This window comes from Emydura macquarii, unplaced genomic scaffold, assembly GCF_026122565.2.
Source record: "Emydura macquarii macquarii isolate MOO-44397 ecotype Brisbane River unplaced genomic scaffold, CSIRO-AGI_Emac_v2 contig_2897, whole genome shotgun sequence".
NCBI classification, from domain to species: domain Eukaryota; kingdom Metazoa; phylum Chordata; order Testudines; family Chelidae; genus Emydura; species Emydura macquarii.
In genome coordinates, this window is record NW_027133034.1 from 46,506,520 (window position 1) to 46,534,430 (window position 27,911).

The following is a 27,911-nucleotide window of genomic DNA, read 5'->3' on the forward strand; positions in this document are numbered from 1 at the left end:
TACAACACCATGAAATTTCAGATGTAAACATCTGAAAATGTGAAACAGACTAATTTTCAAATCTGATGCCCGTGAAATTGACCAGCATGGACTGAATTTGGTAGGGTCCTAAATATGATTTGTCCTTACCTGGACGACTGCCTTCTCAGGATGCATTCTTTCACCGAAGCCAAGCAAGTTACCAAGACTACACTGAACCTGTTCTAGAGTCTGGGCCTGCAAATCAACGCACAAAAATAAGATATTAACACTGGTACAAAGACTGGAATTCATAGTAGCTGACTTCAACTCCATACAGCTGAAGGCACTCCTCCCACATACAGATTCTTCAGCCTCTCCACATTGGTAGAGACAGTACAATCCAGCCACCAGATTTCAGCCAGACACTGCCTCCAGCTCCGGGGGCATATGGCTGCGGGTACATCAGTCATAGCTCATGTCAAACTATGCATGAGATGCCTCAGTTTGGTTCGGTTTACAGGGCAAACTGAGACAGCATAAACAAAGTATCACCCTGGAAAAATGGAAAAGATTTCAAATCTAGTGTCAGCCCAAAGGTATCCCTTCGAATGCAGCCACCCTACTGGTAGTCCTGGATTACCTTTTGACTCTTAAGAAATTGGGTCTTTTTATCAGCTCACTAAAGGTTCACCTACCAGCAGGTAGAAGGATGTTCAATCTTGTCTCATCTGACCATGAAGAGGTTTCTCAAAGGCATAGCGAACTTCTTTCCACAACCTAGACTTCCCACACCTCAATGGGATCTCAACCTAGCGTTAAAAGGACTGACTATGTGAACCCATGGCAACTTGTTCACTAACTCCTCACCTCTCAATGGAGATGGCGTTCCTGATCGCTATTACCTCAGCAAGAAGGATAGGGAAGATACCAGCCCTGATGGCACATCCCCCCCTTCACTGTGTTCTTCCCCAATACAGTCACTCTTAGAACACAGCCAAAGTTCACTCCCAAAGTGACTTCCACTTTTCCTTATAAACCAGCTTATTCAATTTTCAACGTTTTATCCTATCAGGATGACAGGGAAGCCAACCTCCATACGCTCGACATGAGGAGAGCCATGGCCTTCTATTTGGACAGAACAAGAGCCTACAGAAAATCTCCCAGACCCTTCCTTTCCATTGTAGATAGGTCAAAGGGGTACAGCAGTTTCTGCTCAAAGACTCTCCAAAGGGGTCTCGACTGTATCAAGCTCTGTTACCAGATGCGTAATGTAGTATCCCCATCTTTAATATGTACACAGTGGACGAGATCAATCTCCTCTTCTGTCACCTTCTCCAAGGAAGTCTGCAGAGCAGCTTTACATGGGCATCTGCACCTACCTTTGCAGAATGTTATGTCCTCAGCAGGGACTCGGCTGCAAATGCCAGATTCGGTGCCATGGTGCTATAATCTATAACAGACTCGACTCTGACGTCCCAGCCTCCAGTGGTGAGCACCTACATTAGAGCATCTATAGCAGTGGTTCTTAACCTTTCCAAACTACTGTACCCCTGAAGCCTGAGTCCCACCCCCACGGGGCTGAGGCATGTAACTTAGTTTCATGGCGCCCCTGTGGCTCCAGGCAATTGCCTTTCTTGCCACCCCCAATACCAGCTCTGCACTTGCGACCCCTCTAAAACTGTCACAACCCCCAGGTTGAGAAACACTGATCTATAGGGATGCTACTCGAAGAAGACAAAGTTACTTGCCTTGTGCAGTAACAATGGTTCTTTGAGATGTGTCCCCTTCTGGGTGCTCCACCACCCACCCTCCTCCCCTCTACTTTGGAGTTCATCATCATTGACTCTACAGTAGAGAAGGAAGTGAGGAGGGTTGGCCTGCGCATGCTGGATAGCCTCAAGGCAGGCGAGGAGCAGTGTATATGTGGGCTGAACAGACACAGCCACTAAAGTTCTCCGATCAGCAGCACAGGGATTCAGATATATTTACAGACTCAACTACAGTGGAGCCACTCCTAAGGACATGCATCTCGAAAAACCATTGTTATTGCTCAAGATGAATAACTTTGCTTGTTAGATACTTTTGGCCTGATACGACTACATATCTTTGCAGAATTATACAGCTCAAGAGAATTTGTATTAATTAACACTCTGTATCCATATAGTTGTGGAAAAGCGTTTAAGTTGGGTTAGCCAAAAATACCTTTTTGGGACTGGTATAATTTAATAATTTCACTATATTAGTTCGATGTTCCAGATGTAACCAGAAGTTTAAGTATCCTTGACAAACCAATCAATTAAGACACTGAAGTATTATAGGATTGATCTCTTAGACTTGATATATTAGGTCTGATATTTTAAACATAAATGCTACTTTTGGTTCTTTGTTTTAATAAGCAGTGGGAAGAAAATAAATTCAGTCCCTGATTTCTGATAACAGATTTTTTTCTTTTATATTGCATATCAGTGGGATGTGCTTTTACCATCTGTCATGAATGCACTGCTTCTTGATATCAGAGTCCCTTCACTGATAAGGGTACTTACTTTATATAATTTTAGAGTTTAAGTGTTAGCAGAAATCAAATTTTCAGTATATTTAAATACTAGCTTGTACTTTTCCAAGATACTTAGTGTTTTTCTACTTGTATTTGCTATTTAGATTTCAGGATACCAGTGTCTTGTGCTGCTTCCTTATTCAGGCCAGTTGTTTGTACCAAGGATATACTGTAGGAAAATTTAAGGACAAACACTAAAGAGAATATAATTAAACAAAGCATGTCTTTGTCTAAGAAATGAAAAGTAAGTAATGTATAATTCTTCTTACTTTGAAACATCTAACTAGCAGCTGCACCTTCTGATTCCTTCCTTTTAAAATGTGTGCAGCTCCCTTTGTAATTAATTTATAGCATGTGCCTTTTGGCACGGGCAATAGTTCCATGCACCCTCCATTCATATTACTTTTACCATTTTGGACAAAGACACCTTCTCAACAGAGAATCCAATATCCAATAAAAAAATCATAGAGCAAAGATGCTCCCAGGCTTTCACCTGAGTTTCCTGTCTTCCACAACAAGCTCTCTGCCTCTGTTGGTGAGAGAGACAAGCTTCAAGCTTACACAGAGCTCTTCTTCTGGGTACAGCAGTCACTTCAGTGTCTCAGGTCCACAAAGGTTTTGCTATTAGAGTATTACAGTGACTTCTGTAAGTTAAGAAATTGATTAGTAATGCTGTTTATCTTAATATTTTGCACTGAGTATAAAGCTAAATGTAAGCCCAGGGCAACAGCTTCTCTAGAATTGGGAAGCTGGCTGGTTTCCAGGGAAAAAGCTGAAGCCCAATTCTTATTAAAGGCTTACAGACCAAGAGAGCGTCTAGTTAGGTTTTATGGTGCTCATGAAGGCTCCAGGGGGGATTCCACAACTGGTAAATTGGTAGATAGTGATCACATACAGTTGGCAGAGTGAGGAGTTCCTAAAAGGCTTATAAAGAAGTAAAAGCAAATGCTCAAAAATGTTTACAATAGAAATCCTATAATTAGATTTTGTTCATGAAACAAAGCTAAAGCTGTGATGGTACTTGCAAAAGAAGAAAAGAAAATATAGGTGCATGCAATAGGATTAAGGAAGTACTGTGGCAAACAAATAATAAGGATGTGATTGGAAAGGATTTGGGTTGTTTTTATTGTGTGTAATAAATTTTACAGTGGAGATTAAGAGGTTAGGTTAAAAGATCCTTAGCAAGAAGCTTTATTGACTGGCAGACTAAAGAGACTCAGCCATAAATCATTTTATGTACTATAAAGTTATCAGCTAAGATGGAACCCAAGTCCAGTTGCAATCGTTTGCAGGGGATACTCATTCATTGGCCATCAAGGATCTTCTCTGTTGAATTGAGGGGAAGAAGAGACTGTCTATATAAACAGGAGAGCTTTAATGTTGGAATAAACCAGAGTCCATATAAAAGAATACCAGTTTAAAGGAAAGGTGTATTTTTTTTCTTTACACCAAAGATATAATATGTATGTATGTAACCCCCTGGAGACTTTTCATGGAGATGGCAGATGATAATATAACTACAGTCCCATTTGCAGCATTGATTCCAGAATAGGAACTGCCCCCAAAGACTTCTAATTGGAGCTCTGGGTTTGGCTCCAATTGCCATAGCGATGAGAGCTCTTTAGAAAGGTTACTGGAGACTCTCTGAAATAATCAAAATCCGGAGTCTTTTCCCTGATGGAAAGGGAAGTAAAAGGCTGAAGTTAAAATCTGCCAGATATGTCTGTGAAGAACAGAAATCTCAAACAGATTTCCTGTATCATCCTCTGCTGTCTCCATCTGAGTAATGCTGCCAGCAAAGAACTCAGGGAAAACTCCAGACAGACACACAGCCTGAAGCAAGACCTTTATCAGGACAAAGTCCTGGTCCTGTCTTCCTCAGAAGTTCTTGGTCCCTCACCAGACACAAGACCTTTATGCAAAAAAAAGCAAAGACACCATTTTTGAGATACAAGGCCTAGATCCTGTTCTCAGAAGCACCTGGGTCTCCTTACAACCAAGAGCAAGGAAAGAGTGTGCCTGTTAACACCTGAAAACAGTTTGATTATAGCTCAGTGGGTTTGTCTACACTGCAGTAAAAGACCCGCAGTGTGGCTGCAGTTTGTCCAGGTCAGCTGACTTGGTCTGGGGCTATGGGGTTATAAAATTGCACTGTAGATGTTCGGGCTTGGGCTGGAACCCAGGTTCTGAGACCCTGCAAGGGCGGGGTGGGTTTCAGAGCCCAGGCTCCACATGGAGCCTGAACATCTACACTGCAGTTTTATAGCCCTGCAGTCCGAGCCCCTGAGCCTGAGTCAACTGACCTGGGCTCTGAGACTCAGCGACATGGATTTTTTTATCGCAGGGTAGACGTACTCAGTGATTCCAATGGAATCTTTACCACATCATGTCAGACACCCTCCATCATTGGCAGTCCTAATCTGTGGCAATGGGCCTCTCCAGCTACAAGCCAGCCAATGCTAGTGTTCTTCGGGCTGAGATGTTTTTAAAGTATATTCTGCCTTCTTAGGGTTTATCTAGTGGGACAATGAGTGCATGGCAAGCCTGGGTGTAAATTTACAGTGCATTAGTGTGCCATGCGCTAACTGTCTGAACCCTGATGCCATGCTGTAAAGGTTACCTACTGTGCATTGACCCACTCCTGTTTCAAAGCGGAGTAGATCTAAGAGCACTAGGGAACTTTGAGTTGGCGGATGCAGGGTCCACACAGTTACTCTGCGGCACATTAGTGCTCTGTATGTTGACGCCCTAACTTGCCACACACCAGCTATTCATCTAGACAAGCCCTTAAGCTATCTGTCTACATATCTGGGTTTTGTACTGCTGCCAGTCACCATAGAATCTTGAGTGCCGTCTACTTAAAATAGATGGGCAACAGTGGTCAGTCCCTCGTGGACTTAATGGACTGTCTGGCTCTTCTCCCTTACGAAATGATAGACAAGACTGCTTGGGGAAGATGTTTTGGGTGGAGGGGGAAAGAGGGGTTGGGTGGTGCTGTAAATGTCAATCTGTGTACATTGGAAAAGCTTTTATCAAATCAGAAGTTTTGTAGAATTTCCTAGAGGGGGTCACACTCTGGATCCATCTAATCTCTTCTGCAAGTTTGTTCCCCAATCAGATATTTTAACTTAGATTCATTCTGACTTGTGAGTTGCGTTGTCGCAGATGATTGCAACTCTTTTGGCAGTTCATAGATAAAGCTGTGATCTGTAATGGAGCTGGTGACCTAATCCATTAATTATTTTGAAGGTTATGACCCAGGACTTCCACTTGTACTGAAAGTGGACTGGGGGCCAGTGAAAGGACCAGAGCACAGGCTTGATGTGTTTACAGCAGCCTAAATTATGGAAGAGGCTGGTAGCTGCATTTTGCACCAGGTGATTCAGCTTCAGATACAGTGATTTACAGTAAAGGTGACAAATGCATGAATGTAGCCAGAGCCTCATAAGGAAGGAAGGTAGATGGCGTTCCCAAGGGAGCCAAAGGTGAAAGAAAGTATTTTTAGTCACTGGTTGCCCTGGTTATCCTGGATCATTGGTGAATCAAACATCTCCCCAAAACTAGGCCCCACTTTGACAAATTGGGGCTGTATGCTTTCAGTGAAAGACGGATAATGGCCCAGATAGTTTTTCAGAATATTTCCCCTTGAATAGAAGGATCCATGTTTGCTTATATTGAAGATCGGATGCAGATGATCAGATGAGCGAATAACTTGTATACTGAACAGGATGCAAAAGATATTCCTAAAGACTTTGCTGAGATGTAACATATGGGTATTATAAACCTCTGACAGGGTACTGAGTTTTGGGGTACATGCACATATCTCAGTGCACCTGATCTTCCAGCCCTACATTTCTGTGATTCTGCATTTCTGTAAGGTAGTACATTCTCCAGATTGATAGCAAACACAGAGATCACTCAGAGAATGGGGGAATTGAAGAGTCCCTCATCCCTCAGATGAAATTTTCTGAACTCCATTGTTCTCCTGAAGAATTTATTGCTTCATTACAGGTTCAAAAATTCTATTTCTAAAAACTGACTAGGCCGAATTTTTCTCTGTTACATTAGTGTAAATCTGGAGTAACTCCACTGAAGTCAATGCAATTACTCCAGATCTACTCCTGTGTCTGGTGTAACTGAGCAATCTTTGGCCTAGCATTATTTTTGTTCTCAATCATCTTGCCTGCGTTGTGTGTTGCTTCTCCTGTTTCCTCATATTCTGGGTTGTTCTCATCCTTCCTTTCAGTTCAGTGTTTTATCCCTCCACCCAAAGCATTCTTGTGTTGCTTGCTTTCTCCTGTTATTGTGCTGTATTCAGGGTATTGTGCTGGTAGTGTCAGTAAAGTTCAGTGAAATCCTACATTCTGAGGCATTGGCTGCAGTGTTGCAGAGGAAAAAACTCATAAGAAATGTCACTTCATTGACAGCCCACACAGTGAGAGCAGATCAGTGCAGCACAGCTGGAGAGAGTAACACAAGGAGATAAATTGGAAAGTAATGCATCCCACAAGATTAAAGCCTCTGAAGCTGACTCTCTCTGGGCAGTTCTCTAGCATTAGGAGATCCTAGATCTTGAGTTAATGGAATCTGAGTACTAATGTTTGCACTCTCAGCATCACTGAGAGTTACAATAACAATGTTAAAAAGAGAGGGAAGATGATTATATACAGTTAGCTGAGACTTTTTCAAGTGTATTAAGGATCTTGAACAATACTGTAGATTCAATTCTATTAAGGAAAAAGGCAATATTGGCATTTCCTATTTAGCTTTCATTTCAGCAGTTAAGTTATTTTATAGTCAGAGGACCTGATCTAAAGCATATTGAAGTCCGTGGAAATACTTCTGTTGACTTCAATGGACATCAGATCAGGCCCAGAACTATGTATTATTTATTTATTCCAGCTATCACATTATGTGGTAAAGGAATGGCTCTTTTCCATGTAAAGCCACCCTTCAATTAAGCCCCAAGCATTTTTTCCTGAGATTGAATTTGCTGAACATCTTCATACAACCCACTAATAGTTTCCTTGCACTATTGCACATGTGTTGGTTGCCTAATATAATAGGTGAGTGTGTAAACTACAAACCACTCCTGCAAATTATGGCATAAAATTCTGTTTGATAAATACTGGAGCTCTGGGTGTTGCATTTGAAAGAAATGATCCTGAAATGAGGCTTATAGAGATAGTGAGCAAAGAGTTAACTATTTCTGCAGAACAATATGTTGTTTAGCTTTTCAGTGATTACACCAAATTGAGCTGTGAAAGAGATTTCGCATTTCTTGAAGAATTGAATGAGGTTAAAATATCAGATTACCTGAACAATTATAGAGGAAATTACTGGGAATCAGACTGCAACACTGACTATTTTAATTTTTGGATCATAAATGTATTCGGGTACTGAAAGAAGAAATGTCCTTTTTTTTCCTAGACAGAAAGCATTTGACATTGCCATGTTACCTTTCTTTTCTCTGGTTGGTATTATTCCCAGTGAAGTTCCAGGTCTGGGACTTCAGTAACCTTCAGGATTGATGAGTCAGTTCCACATCACTGCAGTCTTTCATCACACCACTTGGTAGTCACCAATTATGTGGCTAACAGGGCAATATGCTGTGTCATTGAAAACCAACACTCCAAACAAGTCTCTTCTGCAGAAAAATCTTAGTGTTAGAATGTTAGAGCTGTAGCGTTCAGTGGAAATCCTGAAAAGGTGTTTCCCTGCCCTTGGCATTTTCTTGGTATTTAAGATTAGGGGGTAGGGTTGTGGAAAGATTATGATGAGACCTTGAAGGAATGATTGCATACTAATAACAAAGGTTTGCTCATATAGTACGTGGAATTGACTGCAATAACCTCTTAGGAGTATTATGCTAATAAAATTGATAAAATGGAGATTTACAAAGCTTGATGACTATTTAAAATAAAACGCATACCTTTCTGTGTATAATAAGTTGATGAAAGATGAAGAGTGAAAGGATGGGGTGGATTAGATTTGTTCCTGCTCTTGCTAGAGTCAATGACAAGTTTCTTATGAAATTCAGTGGGAGCAAGGCGATGGTCCTGGTTCCTTTGTGTTCTGCTGTCATTTTATTTAGAGCTTTAATATATTGAATATATTGAAAAGGTAACTCAGTAAGTATATCTAAAAATAAATGTCATCCATTGTTAATAGATTTTTAGTCAGCATTTTTGATACATCACACATTATGCTGCTTTTACTGGACATATTTAACTTTTGACTAAGATGCTCAACTGGACTCAGGATTCTGTTCCCGGCTGTGTCGGAGATGTCCTGTGTGAGCATGGACAAGTCATTTCATACCTCTGTGTCTCAGTTCCCCATCTTTGTAATATGGGGAAATCATACTTCCCTACTTCACAGAGATATTCTAAGGATAAATTCATTAACATATGTGAGTTGATCAGATATTATATTGACAAGTGCCATTAAAATACAGTACTACTAGGCTACAAAAACAAGATGTAAGAACAATCCTAAAACAAGGTTACCATGTTCCTTTTTAAGTAATCAACCACATTTATATTTGACTGTTTTAAAGGAAAATCCCAAAAGAGACTTGTTTACATGGAGCTAGACGTGCCATTTGTTACCATGAAACTGATAGAAAAGAGCTTCCAGCACATGTAGAGAGTTCATAAGGGTTAAGATGCTTTTTAAGGATTAGGTGTCCACTTCTTATATGCTCCACCTAGCTTTTCTTGCCTTCTCCCCTTCACACTCCCGCATTACCTCAACAGGCACTCATACTCCTTCTCCTACAGATAGCCATGTATCGTCCCTCTGGTATGCAGGTTTCCTCTTTTTCACCAGCTAGCTTGCCCCTTCCCTGACCAACCACACCCTTGATCCATGTCACTCCAATTACAGGATCTTGGGACCCAGCTGCTTATGTTGGGGAGGGCTATTAATGCTGTGCTGACTTATTACACCACCACTGTTGCAAGTTGCTCCTCGCAGTTGGCAACTGATGGGCCTAGCTGTGCCAGTGCTGACTCTTCTTTGCTGGCCACCTCACCAGTCAATTTGCCACATTACCTAACATTGGAGTATGGGGCATCTGGGATCATGCCATGTGCTCTGTGGCAGGATGGTAAATGGCCCAGTTCAATAAAGGAACAGCTGGCAGAAGAAGAGGTAGCATACTTCGCAGCAAAGACACAGTTGTGACATGATAGCAAGAAAGAGAAAGCAGTGGGTAGCTAAAATAGGAGGGTGACGAGGGTTGCCAGGTGGCTGACCACCTCCCAGTTTCATTACAACCAGCTGGGACACTGGGAACGTCCCTCATAAATGGGAAAAACTCAGTGAACAGGGACAGCTGGTTACCCTAGTATGCACATGTAATCAATTTGAATTTTGAATCCCCACTTACACTAGAATTCCAGACATGAAGACTCAGAGGCTTAGCCAGTAACCCAGTCAGGAACAGCTTTGCCTTCAAATTGTTCCTTACAACACTTCAACATTCCCTACTAGAATTACTGATTTTTAAAAAAAGAGATTGCAAGCCCTGGTGGCAGGGACTGTTGTTGTCTTTTCAACTGTCTCTAAAGCAGATAGTACATTTTAATGCTAGATAAGCAATAACTTGCAATTGAATAAACAGATCAGTGCCTGATGACTGATTACTGAAAATTTTCCTTAAGCAGTGTCAAGAGTAAATTTATTTATCAGCAGAGTTAGGATTCCCACTCATTGGGAAAGTAACATTTATAAACAGGAGAGATGTATTTGTTGTATTTTGTTGTTGTGGATCTTCATCTGTGTATCTTTGTACTGGTTTTAAACTGCCACGCTTCACCATAGTATCTGTAAAATTGAAAGCAATGTTACTATTAGACTTCATGGAGATTTTGGCACTTCTCCATTTTTGAGGTAAAATCTCTGCCTGAGGTAGGGTTTGTGTTCCTTTTTTATTTTATTTTAATTTTTTTTAGATTTTATTTACTTTTGTTGTTTGTTTTTAGGTTGATTTGTTTCAGATTTTCTTTAGAAGATTTTGTGTTTTTAAATTTATTTCTTTGGTTTGTTTTTTGGATTGAAGGGGTATCAGTGTTGTGTGTCATTCTTATGGTGGAAAAACCTTAAAACTCAAACTGAATTTTATGAAAAATTATGGAAAAAGCTGTTTTTGAAGGTGAGAAATGACTGTTGTGGTGATAATTTGCTCCCTGATAGTAACTAATGGAGGTGAAAGGTCAAAAGTTTGCCTGTACTTGATACAGTAATTTGACAGCAAATTAAATGTCACATGCAGTTGGCAAATGGTGCAGCAAATCAATATATAGTGAGAAAAAGTTGATAAAATTAGTCTGTTAATCAACAGTGTATTTATTGCAAGTGCAAACAACTGGATTTAGTGCATTCAATTTACTTCAAAAGATTTCACTGTGAATTTGTCAAAATGGTATGAACCCCTTCCACCACAGTATTCAAGTAGTGGGGCGGTAATTACAGCAATTCCAGCAGGGCTCATTTTATAAGGTGGCAAATGGTATAGTTTTAAATTTTGAGGCAGAAGATATCAATTCAATTTATGAAGAATTAGAAGCAAATTGGTCAGCTTGTTTTCTCTCACTGCTGTTCAAGGGTTCAGATTGAGACCTGGAAAACTTGGATCGTGTGCAGTAAATTTGTGTGTTAGGGTGAACCATGTAGTTTCTGTTCAATCTGCATCAAAATCTTTGCTTTAACTCTCTATTTTCAGGGCTTTATGTATGTGCACGTGCAAGCTGAAATGTAATCTGACTGATGAGGTGTCAGCTCAATGGCTAAAAGAAAATCACTTTGACTGGTTTTAATTTTGTGTGTTAAAAATCATTTAAAAAATCAACTATGCACTGCAGGATATTCCTGCCGAGGATTTTTTAGTTAACAAATTATTAGTCATAAGGGGAAAAACCTGAACCTCTAGCCTGTCACAAAACTGAGGTTGAACCATATGAAATTTGGTCCCCCATTCTTGGGGGCGGGGAGGAGAAGGGAAGCTTTTAGAGAAACTATTCTGAGGGACTGGAAGGGGGGAGAATATGAGTGATCACAGTAATTAAGTCAGACTAACAACACAGTCCACAGTTCCAAACAGACAAATCCATCACAGGGCAGACTAACTTAAGACATTTAAAAGACAAAGCCCTAACATACTTTTTCTTAGTTATATTGTAGCTCATGATATGTTAGATTTAAATCTGAACTACCAACTGTGTACATATCAAAGTGGCTTAAACAGTGGCAGGGAAACAACACTTTGCAGTCAATTCAATCTTTCACATCTTTGTCAGAGTTCTCAGGAACGCTTGCAGAGCTGACTTTTGTTCAAAGCTGTCTTGCCAACTCAACATCCCCATCCCAGTAAATATATATTTTGTTTTCATACAAAAGCCATGTAAAGTACCGCCACTCAGCTATTCTGTGATTTATTCCCATTGAAGAAAATTATTTTTTCATTTTTGCATCCATAGCTTCAGATTTGGGGAAATCACTGGGTCAAGTTCAGTCCCGGAGGATGCATCTTCCCTTATTTAAATGGAGTTATGCATGCCAGTACCAGGGCTAAATTTAGCTTCATTTTCTCTTGTCCCTGTAATTATGTCTCTTTTCTTCTGAAATTTCTGAAGACTCCTTTCCTTATCACTGTTCCCCAGTCCCAAAAGTTGAATTTTAATATCACGGGAAGAGAGTACCCTTTGTCTGCTTTTGTGTGGGAGATTTTGTAGAACCCCTCAATGTAAATAATGTTATCATCACAATCGTCACCACCCAGTAGAATATTATAAAGTCATTCTCCATCACGTCTGCAGATCCTTTTCTCTCATTGTCAGATGGTCTGTCCCAAATTCATATGTACCCTGTTCTTGCTTGGGTCTCAGCATAAAATCCAGTATATTTTGTTACTGTTTTTTAAAATGTACCTGTTTCCTTAGTTATTTTACCATTTTTTAAACCTCAACCTTTACATGCACCAGCCTGTGATTCAGTCTGGCAATTTGGTTCTTCACTGCTGTAAGTCTTGCTGAAATGTTTTCCACTCAGATTCTAATGAGGTTACTGATCAGTGTGCAAAATCCAGTTTTTCACTCTCAGACTGTATAAATGCTCTCAGTGAGCTGTATTGCTTTAGCCTGGTGGTAATTATGTAATATATTAACCTGTCATGTAGAAGACCTAGGCTTGCAGTTTGGGTCAGTAGGGGCCTGAAATACTGGTGAGGACCATGTGGAAGACCCTGGGGACGAGAGGGAGAGAGTGCTTCATGTCACTAACAAATGATTTCTCCAGCTAACTAAGGGTCTGCTGTAAAGAGGATCTTGATCCTTTCTTCTTCAGCTGGAAGCACTGTAGCCGTGGCATGGATGGTGGCGCAGAGGATATTGGGTTGTGTCACTATTTTAGCATTACTCGATGGTGTGTGTTTGCTAGTTTTTGTATCAAAAATACGAAACCAAATTCATTCTTTCACTCCCTAAAAAATTCACTATCGGAAAAAGAGCCTTCCAGAACTCATACTGCCTGCCTTACAGATAATACACAGCAACTGTGCTAACCTGACCCCAAGGTTAAAATGTTCGGGGAGGGGGGCTCAATTTGAGATCTCCAACATCCAAAGCAGGTGGGAAGGTAAAAAGGTCCTCTTTTCTGTGTGCTATACTAGGGACAGTAGTTTGGAGCTATCCAAGGCCCCTGAAGATTTGGATATTTTAAAATGACTAAATAAAGATTCAGATTGGGGGGAAAAAAAAAAACCAACCCCTTGGGATTATATTGAATTGTTGATTTTTAGGCCAGTATCCTCATTTATTTCAAATGGATCTCTTGCTTGGATCCTTGGTATTCTTCCCTCCTCACCTAAGGATAGGGTAAAACAAATTTTGCTGCAAGGATTTATAAGCCTCAGGAGCTAGTTTCTAGTGTAATGATTGACATGTCCTGATACAGTCTCTTCTGCCAACTTTGTAGCTCAAATGCCATACTGGGTAGTCCTAGCTGACATCATTTTTAACAGCTGAGATCTTTTTGGTAGACTTCAGAATATTTATTATAGTTATTTTAGTTAAAGGAGTAGTTGTCCTATTGAAGTTAGATATAAAGAACGGCCTGAGTGTCCACTGCCTGGCCCCTTTATGTAGTTATTTACAGGTGTGTAAAGTGAGTGTGAACTGCTGCCACCTGTGTAAGTGTGTGTGGCCTCTTGATTTAATAACACTTTAAAACTATCTTGCACTCACTATGTGCAGGTGAAAATGACTCTACAAGGTGCAAGACAGTGGAAAATCAAGTCCCTAATGTGTAATATCCATAAATAGGGCTTTCGTTTGTTCACAGTGACACTGAGAATATGCATCCAAAGAAACTGAAAAGGGATTTGCTGATTGCTGTTCCTTAAACACAGTGTCATTCTGCTGGGGTGCGTTGTTTTCCCCTCAAGCATTATTTTTACCCATAAAAAATTCTTCTGGGGGTTGGAGAGAGAGGAGACCCTTGAAATGAGTATGATTTGTGTTTCACTTCAGATGTTTTTTCTTTAGTGTCTAGAGCAATTCAGGAATGTTTCTGCAAGACAAAAGCAAGTAGAAAGTTACGTGCATCAAAGCTAATTTACTAGTATAAAGAGGACTTCGAGAGTCTCTAGCTGTTGATGGCTCACTTTCTATTCACTAGCAGTGTGGAGAAAATTCATTAGAGAGCTTTGCCGACTCTGTCATCTGTTAACCCTATTTGGTGTAATTATAGTGGTGACATTTTATTCCTGCCTTTGAAAAAGAAAAGAAATTTTTAAAAAATTTTCTGAATGAGAAATAGTTGTTAAAAACTGCCAGGCAAGACTTGCTATTAAATGTTAACTCATGTGTTGAATCCTCCTTGTTTGCAAATGGATGGCATTCTCTCTCATCCCCTCTAGCCATATTTATCACAGGCAGTTTTTTATTACAGTTGCTTCTCCAGGGAATTCCACAGATGCTGCTTTTTAAAATTTCATTTGGGTAAGAAAGAGAATTGATTTACATTGTGCAACCAGGCAGTCGTATTAATGATTGATTGCGGTTAAGAGCCGATGGTAACGTTTCTGCTGACTTGCTTGTTGGCAAAAGCATGCATCCCTGGTGGGTTAGTATTACGCAGCAAAGCTGGGTAATGGCAAATATATCAATTATTAGGCTCATTGCAGTGCCTCCTTACTTTCACTTGCCTTTCATTTATAATTTTTATAAGCGCACTTTTATCAAATTAGTTGTGACATACCATCTATAGAATAGGGACAACATGAATGATAGCACGCTGCCTGACTGACATGAGATGGTCAACCCTGACCTGGAGAGGTCAACTCTGTGAGAGGGCAGTTCAGTCAATTCTTTAAAATAAATGTGTGACTAACTAACTGTGTACCTGTGGTTGTAATGGACCGAATCCTGGTATAACTGAGATCAAAATTTGATCCGGTGGGTTCTGTGATGTGGTTGCGTGGCCAGAACTGGACTGATAACTGGACCTAATTTATACACGGAGCAACTTACACATAGTAATTACTTCTGACCACTGTTGACTTGGTCCAGAATCAAATGAGCACCATATATGGGCATGATTCTATATTATTATCTATATCAGTGGTTCTCAACCCACAGTCCAGTCAGCACACAGCTGCAGTCCATGTGATATCCTCAGGGCCAATACAGATAGAATATATATTGTGTGGATCCCACATAACACAGAAAGAGATGCATATGCAGCCCACATGATAAATAGATTAAGAACCACTGATCTGTATTTTTTAAATCAAGGCTTTTATCCAATAAATTCAAAGATGACCCAAGAATAAACTATTTCTTCCAGACAATATCATTCTTAATGTCCTAATTTCTTTAAATAGAACATGAAACCATCTTCATCCATGGTACCCAGAGACTTAGAAGTAGGCAAAATAACCAGTGTTTTCTTGCACTCACTCTGCGCAGGGATAAATTATGTTTTCTTCCTCTTTTGTGACACTTTACAAAAAGGGATGACTGCTTTATAAAATTAGTAGCCATTTTTTCTAAAATCTATTTCAGCTAACTTTTTTAAAAATTAAACTTTCTCTTACATAAATTCTCTTACATAAATTGTTGTGGACTTAGTAGCTTGGGATCTGTCTCATTAAGTATGTTTCCAGCTTGACAAAGGACCATGCTACTTCTGCTCCTCTGCTGTCAATGATATCAACGGAGTTACTGCTGCAAGATCTGAATGGCTTTTTTCCTTCCTTCTAAGCAAACACGAAATTTCTTGGGAAAACAGCAGAAGTTCTCTGTAAGTCTGCACTCCTCTTCAAAAGTTTGCGGAGGAACATATCAGCATCTGTAAAAGCAGTTATGGTAGGGGGAAAGATTTTTGGAGTTTTACATGGACTGAAAGTTAGGAACACCTTGTCAAGGATACGTGATTGCAAAAACTGGTTCATTTTTATATGCATTTTTTTTCCAATCAACGTCTTGGGCTGTAGGAATCCTCGCAGCTTTTCATCAGTTTGAAGGCATTATGAAAAGAAAAAGTGGATAGTTTGTTTGCACAGGTGCATCTAGTATAACCATGTAGGTTGGGACGAGGCTTGAGTTGTTACAGAAACATTGCTGAAGACATTTTCCAAAAGTAGCAATAGCATTTAAAGTGGAACAGGTGTAATGTACAAATCTTGTGATACTGAAAGCAAAAAGACACTTGGCCCTCAACCTGGTGTACCTCACACAATATCCAAAATATACATATTTTAGGTGCACCCGGGCCTTTGTCCCTAAACGTACAGAGTTGTATGAAATTTAGCCAATAGAAGATGTTACTGCCTCATGTAGCTCTTAGCATATATAGATGTTATTGTTTATATAGCATAGAGATTAAACATTTGTAGTGTGCTAACAGTCATCAGTGTCAACCAGCATTCTTTTAATTTACTTAGGTACAAATCCAGATCACAGTTATGCAAGTGTAAACTGGGGCAGCTTCACTGAAGTCAGAATTTGATTCTTTGAGTTAAATTGGAATTATGCATCTTTACATATACTTATTTGTAATCTGCTGTGTGGCTAATTGTATTTCTTTTCTATCTTAGTTAAATGTATTAGCATCTAATCATATACAAAGTAATTTATTCTATGACTATTAATTAGATTGGCATGGAACAGAGCGTTCATTCATTGCCCCAAATTATCATACAAGAAATCTTTGCAGTAAGTGAAGGACGACAAGGTTTTTTGTTCTCCTCCCAACACTAAAGGCCGTATTCAATAAGCTGCCTAATCTCTTCACTGAGGAAGCCAGCAGAATCCTTGGCATATCCGATTTAGAGCATCCTCTATAGGCTTCTGTGGCGAAGGAGCCAGATGGAGGTTTTATTGAAGCTAGCCCTAAATATGTGTTTCATTTGGGGAGAAAGAGGTGAATGTACAAAAATCAAATTACAAATTTGAATGCTAACCCTAAAACTTGCTGTCAGGGAGTGATGCCTGCCCCTTCCCTACTCACCTGTACATACATGCATGGTCCCTTTCAAATAACATCAATAGAAAAAAATAACTAGCAGCAAATACGAGGTTTCTTTAAGCTATTTGTATTATAAGCCAAAACCTTTAAAATACAATCTTGCCTCTTAAATTAAACTACTGCATTTTATATTTCTTTGCTTTATTATCTGTCTCCTTTGTGTGTTTTCACCTCCTGGATTTTGTATATTTATTTTTTCCCTCCATCCCTTTTATTTCTGACACACACAAACTTTTTCTTTTCTCCCCTTCGTTTGTGCTTTTCTCTCTCCTCCTCTTTGCTTCAGTCTTCCATTTTAGTCATCTTGTGGGTTTCTCCTTTTACTACCTCTGCTCTAAAAACTGTATTTCATAATCTGCCTCCCTCTGGCAGTGCTTCCTCCAGAGATTGACTCATGGAGCAGTATCAACAATCTAAAATGGCTACTCGAGAGCAACACATGCAGGCACATCCTTCTTCACTCAGGGGCTGAATGTGCTGCTTCTGCAGCACTTCACACCTGCTGGCACAGAGAATGGGAGACCAAGCTTGGCCCTTAATTCTCATGGTCTGCTATAGTTGGCTGCTTGAGTGTCTATCCTCCATTTGTATTCTTCATCCCTGTTCCATCAGCTGATTGTGTATTTCTGTTTCCCTTTCTCTCATTCCCTTTTGTGTCTATCTCATCCTCATTTCCATGTCTTTCCTCCCCTTCTTTGTCTCTTCTGTGGTCTCTCATGCTTGCTGCTCTTTTCCTAGAGGAATAGCAAAGTGAAACTTACTTCAGTGTAGTCAGTGTCATTCTTCTCCTCCTGCTGGGTCACAAGGGTGGGAAGGATGTGTGAAGGATCACCACAGACATGGTGATCCTCTGGTGCTGCTGAAAGAGGAATTCTTGTTGGCAGTGCTGGTGAAGTGCTATGTGCAGCACCATTATATCAGTGGAACGCCCATGTTGGATTTTTTTGCGGAGGAATCTTTAAAATGGGAAGGTGAGGCTGCATGGGATGCTACAGATACCTGCAACCTAGGCTGAATCAATACCACTCTTTTAGGAAGTGCTTCCACACGTGCCACTTGCTTTTGGTTTATTTTTTAATTTTTTAAAGGAGGAATTTTCCTACTTAGCCAATGGACAATTTACTCTGTGCTCCTTGCACCTTCCTTTAAGCCAAGTTTAATTTAATTTAATTTATTTAATTTAATTAATTAATTACATCGGCACCAAGCTGCTGCTTGCAAGAGACATTTATTCTGGTTGTTGGACTAATTGCCAATCAGGGTTTCTGGATGGCATTCCCTTCACAATAAGGCTGCTAATTAATCTTGCTGCAGTTCTCACAGAAAGAAATGCTGATAAGAATATCACCAATTACCATAAGAAAGAAAATGTCAAGAGCTCTGTTGTGTTTTATTGGCACCCACTCCCAGTCAGATGAATATCACTATTAAATACAGAGACAGACAGACTACTAAGTCTGAAAGCCAGTGTGCCATGACACAGCACCAAAACCACACAGACTTTATTCATTTAGGAAACTGCATATTGAATGTCTGTTCACTCTTGTGTAATAGCATTGACTATTAGAGATTCTGTGTACAAGAGAAAGATCAAGTAATATGGTACAGGGACGTGCCAAGGATCCTGTAAGTTTGATAAAAAATATTTCTCCCAGAGTACTGTTTTATCCATAGAGTGTATAGGTGAAATGGTTTAAAAAACAAATTAAAGACACAGGGACAGATCCTCAGCTGGCCTATAGAAGCTGGCCCATGATCCCCACTCAGAAGATCTTATACTTTAATTCAGACAGACCAATGGATACACCAAGGAATAATTCAAATACAAAGGGAAGGCGGAAGAGACGGGTAGTTGCTACAGCCAATTGGTGGAGACCTTGAGCAGTGGATCTGGCTCATCCAGGAGAACATTGGTGGCATTTCTTGCGGGGCTAGAAGCAGGCACCACTGCTAGGCTCCTGCTCTGGGTGAGCTGAGAGCTGGCCAACTGGAGAACATATGCTTAGGTGAAAGAAGTGTTGGTTTTAACTTGTGAACCCTCATGGTTCTTTTTTCCTCCCCCATGCTTACAGGTCAGAAAATCCTTCACCACAGAAGCGATATCTTAGAAACTGTAGTCCTGATTAACCCTTCAGACGAAGCAGTTAGTACTGAGGTAAGTCAGCTGGAAATGTGTAATTGTTGTGTCATAAAAACACCATAAGTGAATAAGATGAGGGTATTCTGACTGTGGATAAATGAACATGTGGGAGTGAATGTCAGTAAAAGTGACCGCCTTTTCTTATCTTTTCCTCTTGTTTCCCTTTTCCATAATAGGATTTTAAAGGACATAGAACAGAAATACTCATATCCCCATTCTCAGCATTACATTTCTAATAACCCACTAAAATCTCTTTTTTGCTCAAATGGAGGCACTTGCTGTGATGAGAGTTCTTGTACTGCTGCTCCCACACCCCTCCTTGGCTTGGTTCTGTATGGCTATTTTAGACTTGATATAAACCAGGTCACCTGAGACAGTTTTAGATCTTTGAGAAGGATTATCGTGTATAAAACATCTTTCCTCCAAGTAATCACATGCCATGATCAATAGAGTCTGGAGACTATCACAGAACAAGAGATCTCCAAGTCCTGCATACTCTTTAGAAAAGGGTCAAAGAACCAGCCATGTATCTCAAGGACACCTCTTGAGAGAGGCAAAGCAGCATTCCATCAAGGAAGGATGATCCAGGAAGATGTGGCAGATAAAAATAGGGATACTGATGCAGTTAACAAATAATTTTCAGTGTGTATATGGATGATTCCCTCTGAACATACTAGAAGTATAAAACCCTCAAATGGGTATTTTGTTGCCAGGGACGTGGTTTTAATTGCTGTACCCTACCAAACAAGAGATTCTTATCTACATTTTGTAACAGTAAACACACCTAACTAGAAGGAGGATATAATAATCAAAATATTTAAACCTTTAAAAATTAAGTAAGTTGTTTTTTGTTACAATAGCTCCTATTTCCTCTCTCTATTAATACAGAATCTCTTAAATTGCATCAAATTAATTTAATGAGAAAAGAGAGAGAGAATCAGTTAAAGTGGTAACTCTTGGTTCTGCTGTTAAAGCCTGATCCCCCTCTTATAAAGGAAGAGAAACAGGACAAAAGGGAAGAAAGAGAGAGGAAAGAATGGCAAAAGGTAGGAAAATGCAACTTTTGTCTCTGAGGCTTACAGTTCAGTTGATGGAAGACCATTGGAAAAGCAGTTGGCATGCAAGCCAGTTAGTGATTCCCGCACCGTGGCTTTACTCCCTTGACTCTGGAAAATGTTTGGGTAGGTTACTCTTAATTTCCTCTGACTAGTCTGTGGGAGGCAAAGGGGTTTTTTGTTTGTTTTTTCCTGAAATCAGGCTGCTCATCACTGCTTTTTTCCTGCTAAATTGGTCACAGCCAAAAGTTCCGGGTTTAGATTTCTCTTGGCTAGCTAAGCCAGACTCTGATTAGGCAAAAGTCAAAATGAGAATTGAGAAAGAGGCAGGAGGAAAAAAGTGGGGGTAGAAATAACCATCTCACCCCACCGTATGGCATTAGGTTCATATCTCAGGAATAGCTCAGGACACAGCCAAAGAGATAATGATGTCATCTAGTTCCATCTCCTGATCTGGTCAGGATGGAATATCTGTTAGAGTGGGAAAGAAGAAGGCTCACGGTGTGATTATAAATCCTTGGGACCAGCCCTGTATTAGTGATGGAGGTTGATGCACTGAGCATGATCCTGCCCAAGGCTCCTGTCATGTTCCGTAAGCTGCAAATACTCCCTAGAAAATAACTATCCAAACAGGCAATATTCTTGTCTTATCAGAACTAACCAAAGAAAATACATTTTCTATAGTCTCTGTACGGACAGTTTTTCTCATTTTAAGAAGATTCTGCTCTGTTGCTATAACAATTTTGTAACTTTACCACCTCTTGTAAACCTCTAATCAGCTATTCCTTTGGGCCAGACAAACTCATTAAAGACATATATTTGACTCAATTCTGGGCTTTCTTTCAACAACCATTTATCTTAACAAGTTTATAAACTTAAGTGACATCCTGATACTTTTCACCTACTTGGAACAACATAGGACTTCAACAAGAATAGGGTTGACCACAACAGATCTCTGTCCATTTTATATTACCTTAATATAATTTATTTTAAAAGTAATGGGCTAATATCAATATACAGAATTCTGGTAGTCCCCCATTAGGCCATCATTGTACTTTTTAATGTTTTGTTCCTTGTTTTTTCATGTGTGTTGTATATTATGTTCTAAAAACTGCAAGTATTTTTTTGCTTCTTTATCTCTATAGAAACCCTTTAATCATCAGTTAATAAACAAAATTGAGGGGAATTATGTGATAGTCATATTTTGGTGGTTTATGAGTCAGGAAGTAATTTTGTGGCAGAAAAAGCTGGTGATTTTATACATAAACTGGCAAATTGCCCAGAACTGCTCCTGCAAAGAGAGAGAGAGAAATTAAAAAGGGAAGCCAGTTCTTTAATGGATTTAATACAACTAAAATAGATGAGATTTGAGTGACATACATCAGACAGCCGGGTACACTTATCAATGTTCTCTTTTGAAACAGAAATCCTTGACCCACCAGGGATATTGTTGGATTTTATAGTCCAGCACAATTAGTGACAAGCCAGGATCAGGCCTGCTTTTAATTACAGGGTCCTTCTGCTGTTCAAGGTTCAGGGCCATTTCTTTAATCAGATCAAATGTAGGTCTTCCTGATCCATACTCTATAGTAGCCCCTTTCAACTTGTTCTAAAAACATCGTTGAACAGAGATTTGGGTTAATACTGCATCCTTCCTGGCATGAGGTGGAATAATTTAGGGCAATTGATTGTTTAACAATCAATATACGAAGTTATAAAACTGGCTTGCTGGGAGTGCTGAAGTAATTATATTGCCTCCATAGAGATGCTGGTTTTGTGACTTAGAAATGTTTTTCAAAAAACGTATTAAAAAATACAGTTTTTATACAGAACTCAATTGGATTCAAGTCAAATTTAGCCAGCAGACATACTCTAGATCTACAAGCTTCACTTTGACAAAAGGCTGTCAAGTATTACAAGAAGTGACAGAGCAGTAGTAAATTTGGGAATTATCAGCTGTGGTGAAGGCTGTTTTGAAACTGACAATGATCTGTAAAGGTAAAGAGTATATATATATATAATAGTTTTAATATTCAGTATCTACTTTAAAACTTGAAAAGGTTGTTCCACCAATGGTAATCTCTTTGAACCAGCAGGCATCCATATAATTTACCAATGTATAGTCAGAAAAATGTACTGTGCCAGCACAATACAAGTTGCAGTAGCCCACTTTTATCTGATTGTAAGCATCACACAGATTGTGTACCTGACTCTATTTCTTAATTGTTAAAGTTAGGAATGAGTGAATATTGTGAAGCATGAGGACTCATAAACTTGGCAGATTATTTTGAGTTCACAAAACTAGTCCAAATTTGTACATTTTTTCATTTGATTTATACCTGGTTTTTTTTCATCAAGATAAATTTAGTTGACAGTAAAGTTTTTCTAATTAAAGGACAGGTAGTGCTATGCATTGGGGAAAGATGATCATTCCTCCCAAAAAAGAAAGGCAGACACAAATGGTTGACCTGTTATAATATACAGAACACGTTGGACCAAAATCGTCCCTGATGTCACTCCAGTGACACCCAGGAAGTGTTACATCAGGAATTCATTTGATCCATTGTAATTTTTTTATTTGAATTTTTCACTCTCCTTTGCTCCTTTTTCACAGTCTCTTCAGTTTTGTTTGTTCAGTGTACCTGCTCTCTACTTATTTTTTTATCCCCTTCCCTTTAATTTTTCCTTTTCTGTTTTTTTCTTTCTGGTTCTTTTTTTAAGTGAGACAGGATGGGTCTTACAGTGTAACTAACTCTTCTGGGTGTCAATGGAATTGCATCAGGGATGGTTTTGGCCCAACATGGTCTGTATATTTTAACAGGTCAACCATTTGTGTCTGCCTATCTTTTTTGGGAGCAATCTTTTATTGAACCAACTTCTGTTGGTGAAAGAGACAAGCCTGCAAGCTTTCCCAGATCTGAAGTAGAGCTCTGTGTAAGTGTGAAGGCTTGTCTCTTTCACCAACAGAAGTTGGTCCAATAAAAGATTTTATCTCACCCACCTTGTCTCTCTAATACCTTGGGACCAACACAGCTGCAACAACATCTTTATAAATAGAATAGTGTCCTTTATAAACAGAATAGAAACCCAGTAATGTTTGATTTGAAGCTTTGATGTTGAGGAGGGTGGATTTGAAATTAGGCAAAGTAGGGTTTAGAAAGAAGAGGAAGGTTGGAAATGTGGTAGGTGCATTTATTTTTATGCTTTTGTTCTTCTCTTTAGGTGCGCTTAATGATTACAGATGCTGCAAGACACAAGCTTCTTGTACTAACTGGCCAGTGCTTTGAAAACACAGGAGAGCTCATCCTCCAATCAGGATCTTTCTCATTCCAGAACTTCATTGAAATCTTCACCGATCAAGAGGTTTGTCCTTAACAAAAAAATCTTTCATTATGTTTTAGTATAATGACATATTTTTAGATGCACTGTAGATGGCCACCTTGATGTATTTGAAATTAGCCTCAGTGTAGGCATCCATTAGCCCTCTTAATAGTTTTCTTCAAAACAGCTAATTCGTTAATTTTAGTTTTGATGTAACAACGTAATTAAATTTTAAATTGGCAAATTGCAACCATAACTTTACTAAATAAAAAAAAACAGGGAGTCTTAACAAATGGAAAATGTCTAAAATGTATAGCTTATTTATTCAGGATACTTTTACAAGGCAACCCAATTAAGTTTGACACCTTGTTTAAGCCAGTTTTTGCCTGATGTAGCATTAAATAGGACAAAGACAGCAGTCTGTAGGGTTAACAACTGTTTGCCTTGTACCTGTTTATTTTTGCTGCATAGTATTTCAAATTTGATATGTGAAATCAGGAAAGTGTGTGTCTGTTATATACCAAAAATTATAAGCAGCTAACCAAGAAGTACACCAGTATTTAAGTATGTTTGTTTCTGTACTCATTATTCTGTTGTCTTGTTTAATACATGGTGTCTGCAAGCTCCCATAGGGCACAGGAACTCATGGTAAACAAGCTGTCACGCTTAATTTGGCTGTTCTGTAAAAGTATATATTTAAATCAACTGTAGAACTTCATTACTGGAACATTATTTTCCAAAATAAAGTAGGAGCATTTCAGAAAAGTGAGATTTGAAATTCCAGCCCTCAAAACATATAGCTTGGCTGAGTATCAGGAAGAGCTAGTCTAGTTCTCCTAGATCGGGTCTAGTTTGGCTCTGTTTCAGGGGTGCGATTCCCGTTGACTTCAGTGGGAGCTGCACTTTACCACCAAGGGAAGGACTGGTTCATAATATCTATCTGAAACCAATTGTGACATCTAAAAATTGCCATCAGGTTAAAGAACAAGTGTGTGACGAACTATAAACCACAATGTACTGCATCTTTGGCTGATTAATAAAACAATGTGATTTTAAAAATGCATACAAAATTGGGGCCAAATCCTATCCTTACTAATAGAAAACCAAACTGTGGGAAGGGGAGTGGAGTAGTCAGCTTGCTTGTTACAGGTGCTGTGAGAATGGTTCAGGGTGACAACCACACTGGATAGTGGGGTACACTCTGCTGCCCTTTTAAAAAGGAGCACTGTGCACTCCTGGCTAGTATTTGCCAATAGCAGCATACATACTAGCTGGTAGGATCCTGGCCACACTCCTTAAATGGGAGACAACTCCTTTTAGGGTTTGTGATACACCAGTCGGCATAGTTACTCTAGAGGGGAAGAGGAATCTTATGCTTTCTTGCTCCCTTAACACAACACAGGGTAAGATTTGACCTTTTCTTTGGGATACTGAACGTTTCTTTCTCTATCAATCGGTCTACATTGGTCTAAGGCTGACTTCAAGTAATCTACTTGTAATTCCTTTCAGATGGGGAAATCTGTTGCTTAATCCAATTCAGAATTCCAGATCTTTCCACAGGCAATGCCTGCCATGTCATCTGCAACTTCTCCCTCAGCAGATCACTGTAGGCATTCATTCCACTGTCCTAACAGCAGCTCTTCACAACTTGAAATCATTATTTTACGTTGACTGACTCACTCTCCCTCTGAGCAACTGAGTCACTGCAAAAAATGAGAAATCCCAACTGATGCATTTTAACAAATGTATATTTGTGTGGAACAGTCTTTTCAAAAACAAGAGATCTTTCCTTGGCATGTCGCCGTGGATCTCAAAAGATAATAGGCAGTTATACCTTGGCAACCTCATCTGATAATAGGGTTGCACAGGAATAGTTATGAGCAGAATTGGTCCAATATCTCTAGACAGAGACTGTGGGTCAAATTCTGCTTTCATGACACCAGTGCAACTCCACTGAAGTTGAGTGATATACACTGACTAGTGACTAGTCTGTCAGATATGACTGACTAGTGTAACTGAGGGAAGAGCTCTGAAAACATACCAGTGAAATTAAAGTGGGAGAAACTGCCCATGCTTTTCATTTTCAAAGCCGAAATTCTGAAAGGAATATAGCCTCCAGATTCTGTACACCACATACATCTTCCTTTTTAAAGCTGTCAGCCTTTTTTTCACAGCTTACTTAACCTGGCTCAAAAGAACCCAAGACTTTCCCACTAGATAATTAAAATGGTCTCGGTAAAATGGCAGACTAGGTCTGTCCGATTTTCTGTTTTACTATGTAGCCTACTATTTGAGAAACATGGTCAGTGGATTCCTAGCATGTAAAGCACTTATTGATACAATCCACTTGTGCTGTCAGGTAAGGAGGGTCAAGCTTTACCTTTCTTCTATACCCAAACTACTTTCTTTTCAAACTCACCTGTCCCTCTCAAAAGAAACCCTTTTATTGACTCATCATGGGCTGATCTTAAAAATGTAATGGACTTTTCAAAAAACTAGTGTCTGCCTCACCAACTTTCTTTTTTGAAACAACTTACCCGTGATAAGCAGGAAAAGAAACTTCAGAAGCAACCTTTGGGAGCAATAGAATGTTAAAATATTTTTGGATCTTCATGAGGATGGTTCCATTATACCATTTCAAACACATATCCAATCTCCTTGATTCATGTTATCAATTCAACCTTAAAATCAGCTCTTCCATCAAAACCATTTTTCGGTGTATTCTTGAACTTGCTACTCCACACTGAAGGGATTTGTGTCTAAAACTGCTGCTCATCCACTTTTTCATGGGTCAGTCCTCACCAGTGCTCAATGCTATCACATACTTATCCCTCTTATCAGTGTAAAACAAAATTTTGAATGCCCATTACCTTCCAGACTACAGACCATCAACATCACTGATTCAGTGACCACTCACCCACCTTCTTACCATACAACCTCAGATTTTGCCAGAAAATTGTCCCTGCATAGGAAACCATCTGCACCCAGATCAGAGAGGTGCTGAATTAGCTCATTATCCCTCTATCAGACTTTGTCTCATTGAACTGAATGAAGAGACCTTCATGCCACTTTCTCTTCCCAGAATAATGTGTTTTTATAGACTGAAACTCACCCCTGAGCAGAGGCCCAGCACAAGGAGCTAGGCACCATTTATATCCCACTCAGAGTTATGCATGTGCTTAATTTTACTGCTGCAGTTTGCCTATCATTGCCACCTCTCTCCCCCTTCCTTCCTTTCTCTATGATTGCAATTAATACAGCTCTCCCATTTTCCTCCTTTTACTCTTTCCTTTTTTTTACTCCCTCCCTTTTTTGTCCTGTCTCAGCTTTGTCTGGAAGAAAGCAATGTCTCACATTTGGATAAGATTTATTTATACTCCACAAGTTGGTTTATATACTTAGTAAGGATGAGATGTGAACATAAAACAGCTGTTCTACTTGGATTTTATTCCTTTTCTGTTTTTATTAGTTACTTACCCATACACATTGGGTAGATTATTATTGTATGGATAATATCCACTAATTCTGTTTCTGTTGAATTTTACTTTCAGTAAATTCTGAAAATAAATTCCATAACACAACGAAAAGAGGAGAGCAAGATACACACACATCTTCAGAGCTCCCCTGAAATAAAATGTCTCCTAGACACACAACTTTAATTATTATAGTGCTCCCCATTCCTTTTGGTAATCCAGTTTATGGTCCAAAATTTTCAGTTTATTCAGCTGTTGTCTAATCTAAATCATCTGTATAAAAGTCTTCGTTTTAGATGTTAATTACAATTGACTATCCCTGAAAAGTGTTCTGTAATATTTTGTTTGCAAGATGGTGAATACACTTAAAATTGCATTTGCAGCGTTACTGTAGCTGTGTTGGCCCCAGGATATGAGAAAGACAAGGTGGGTGAGGTCATATCTTTTATTGGATCAATTTATGATGGTGGAAGAGACAAGCTTTCAAGCTTCACAGAGAGGAAGAGCTCTCTGAAACTCAGGAACTTGTCTCTTCCACCAACAGAAGCTGGTCCAATAAAAGACATTATCTCACCCACCTTGTGTCTCTCACAAATTGCATTGACATTTGGTCTCCCTATTCAGTTATTTGACTGAATTATTTTAAAAAAAATGATGCTTGAACAGTTTTGTAGTATCTTTGTCATGAGCAAATTGAGGTCTCTTCCATGTACTTTATTTATGATAAAACAAATAGGAACTGTCTGGTGTGGGGATTGCCCTATGACTGGGATTAAAAAGACTAAATATGGATGCCATACGAGGTATGTAAAAATCCTTCTTGATGATAGGGGGCAACTGAAATTCAGGAGTCAGGCTCATGTAACTCTTTGAGC

At 39.3% G+C, this 27,911-nt stretch overlaps 1 protein-coding gene across 1 annotated transcript in view; it reads left to right on the forward strand.

The window, feature by feature from the left end:
- MAP1B (microtubule associated protein 1B) overlaps positions 1–27,911 on the forward strand; it is a 234,739-nt gene that overhangs the window by 184,054 nt on the left and 22,774 nt on the right. Inside the window, exons 3-4 of the mRNA XM_067569069.1 lie at positions 19,120–19,202; positions 23,465–23,605. Of these exons, the coding sequence (XP_067425170.1) occupies positions 19,120–19,202; positions 23,465–23,605 (224 nt within the window). The remainder of the gene's footprint in view (positions 1–19,119; positions 19,203–23,464; positions 23,606–27,911) is intronic.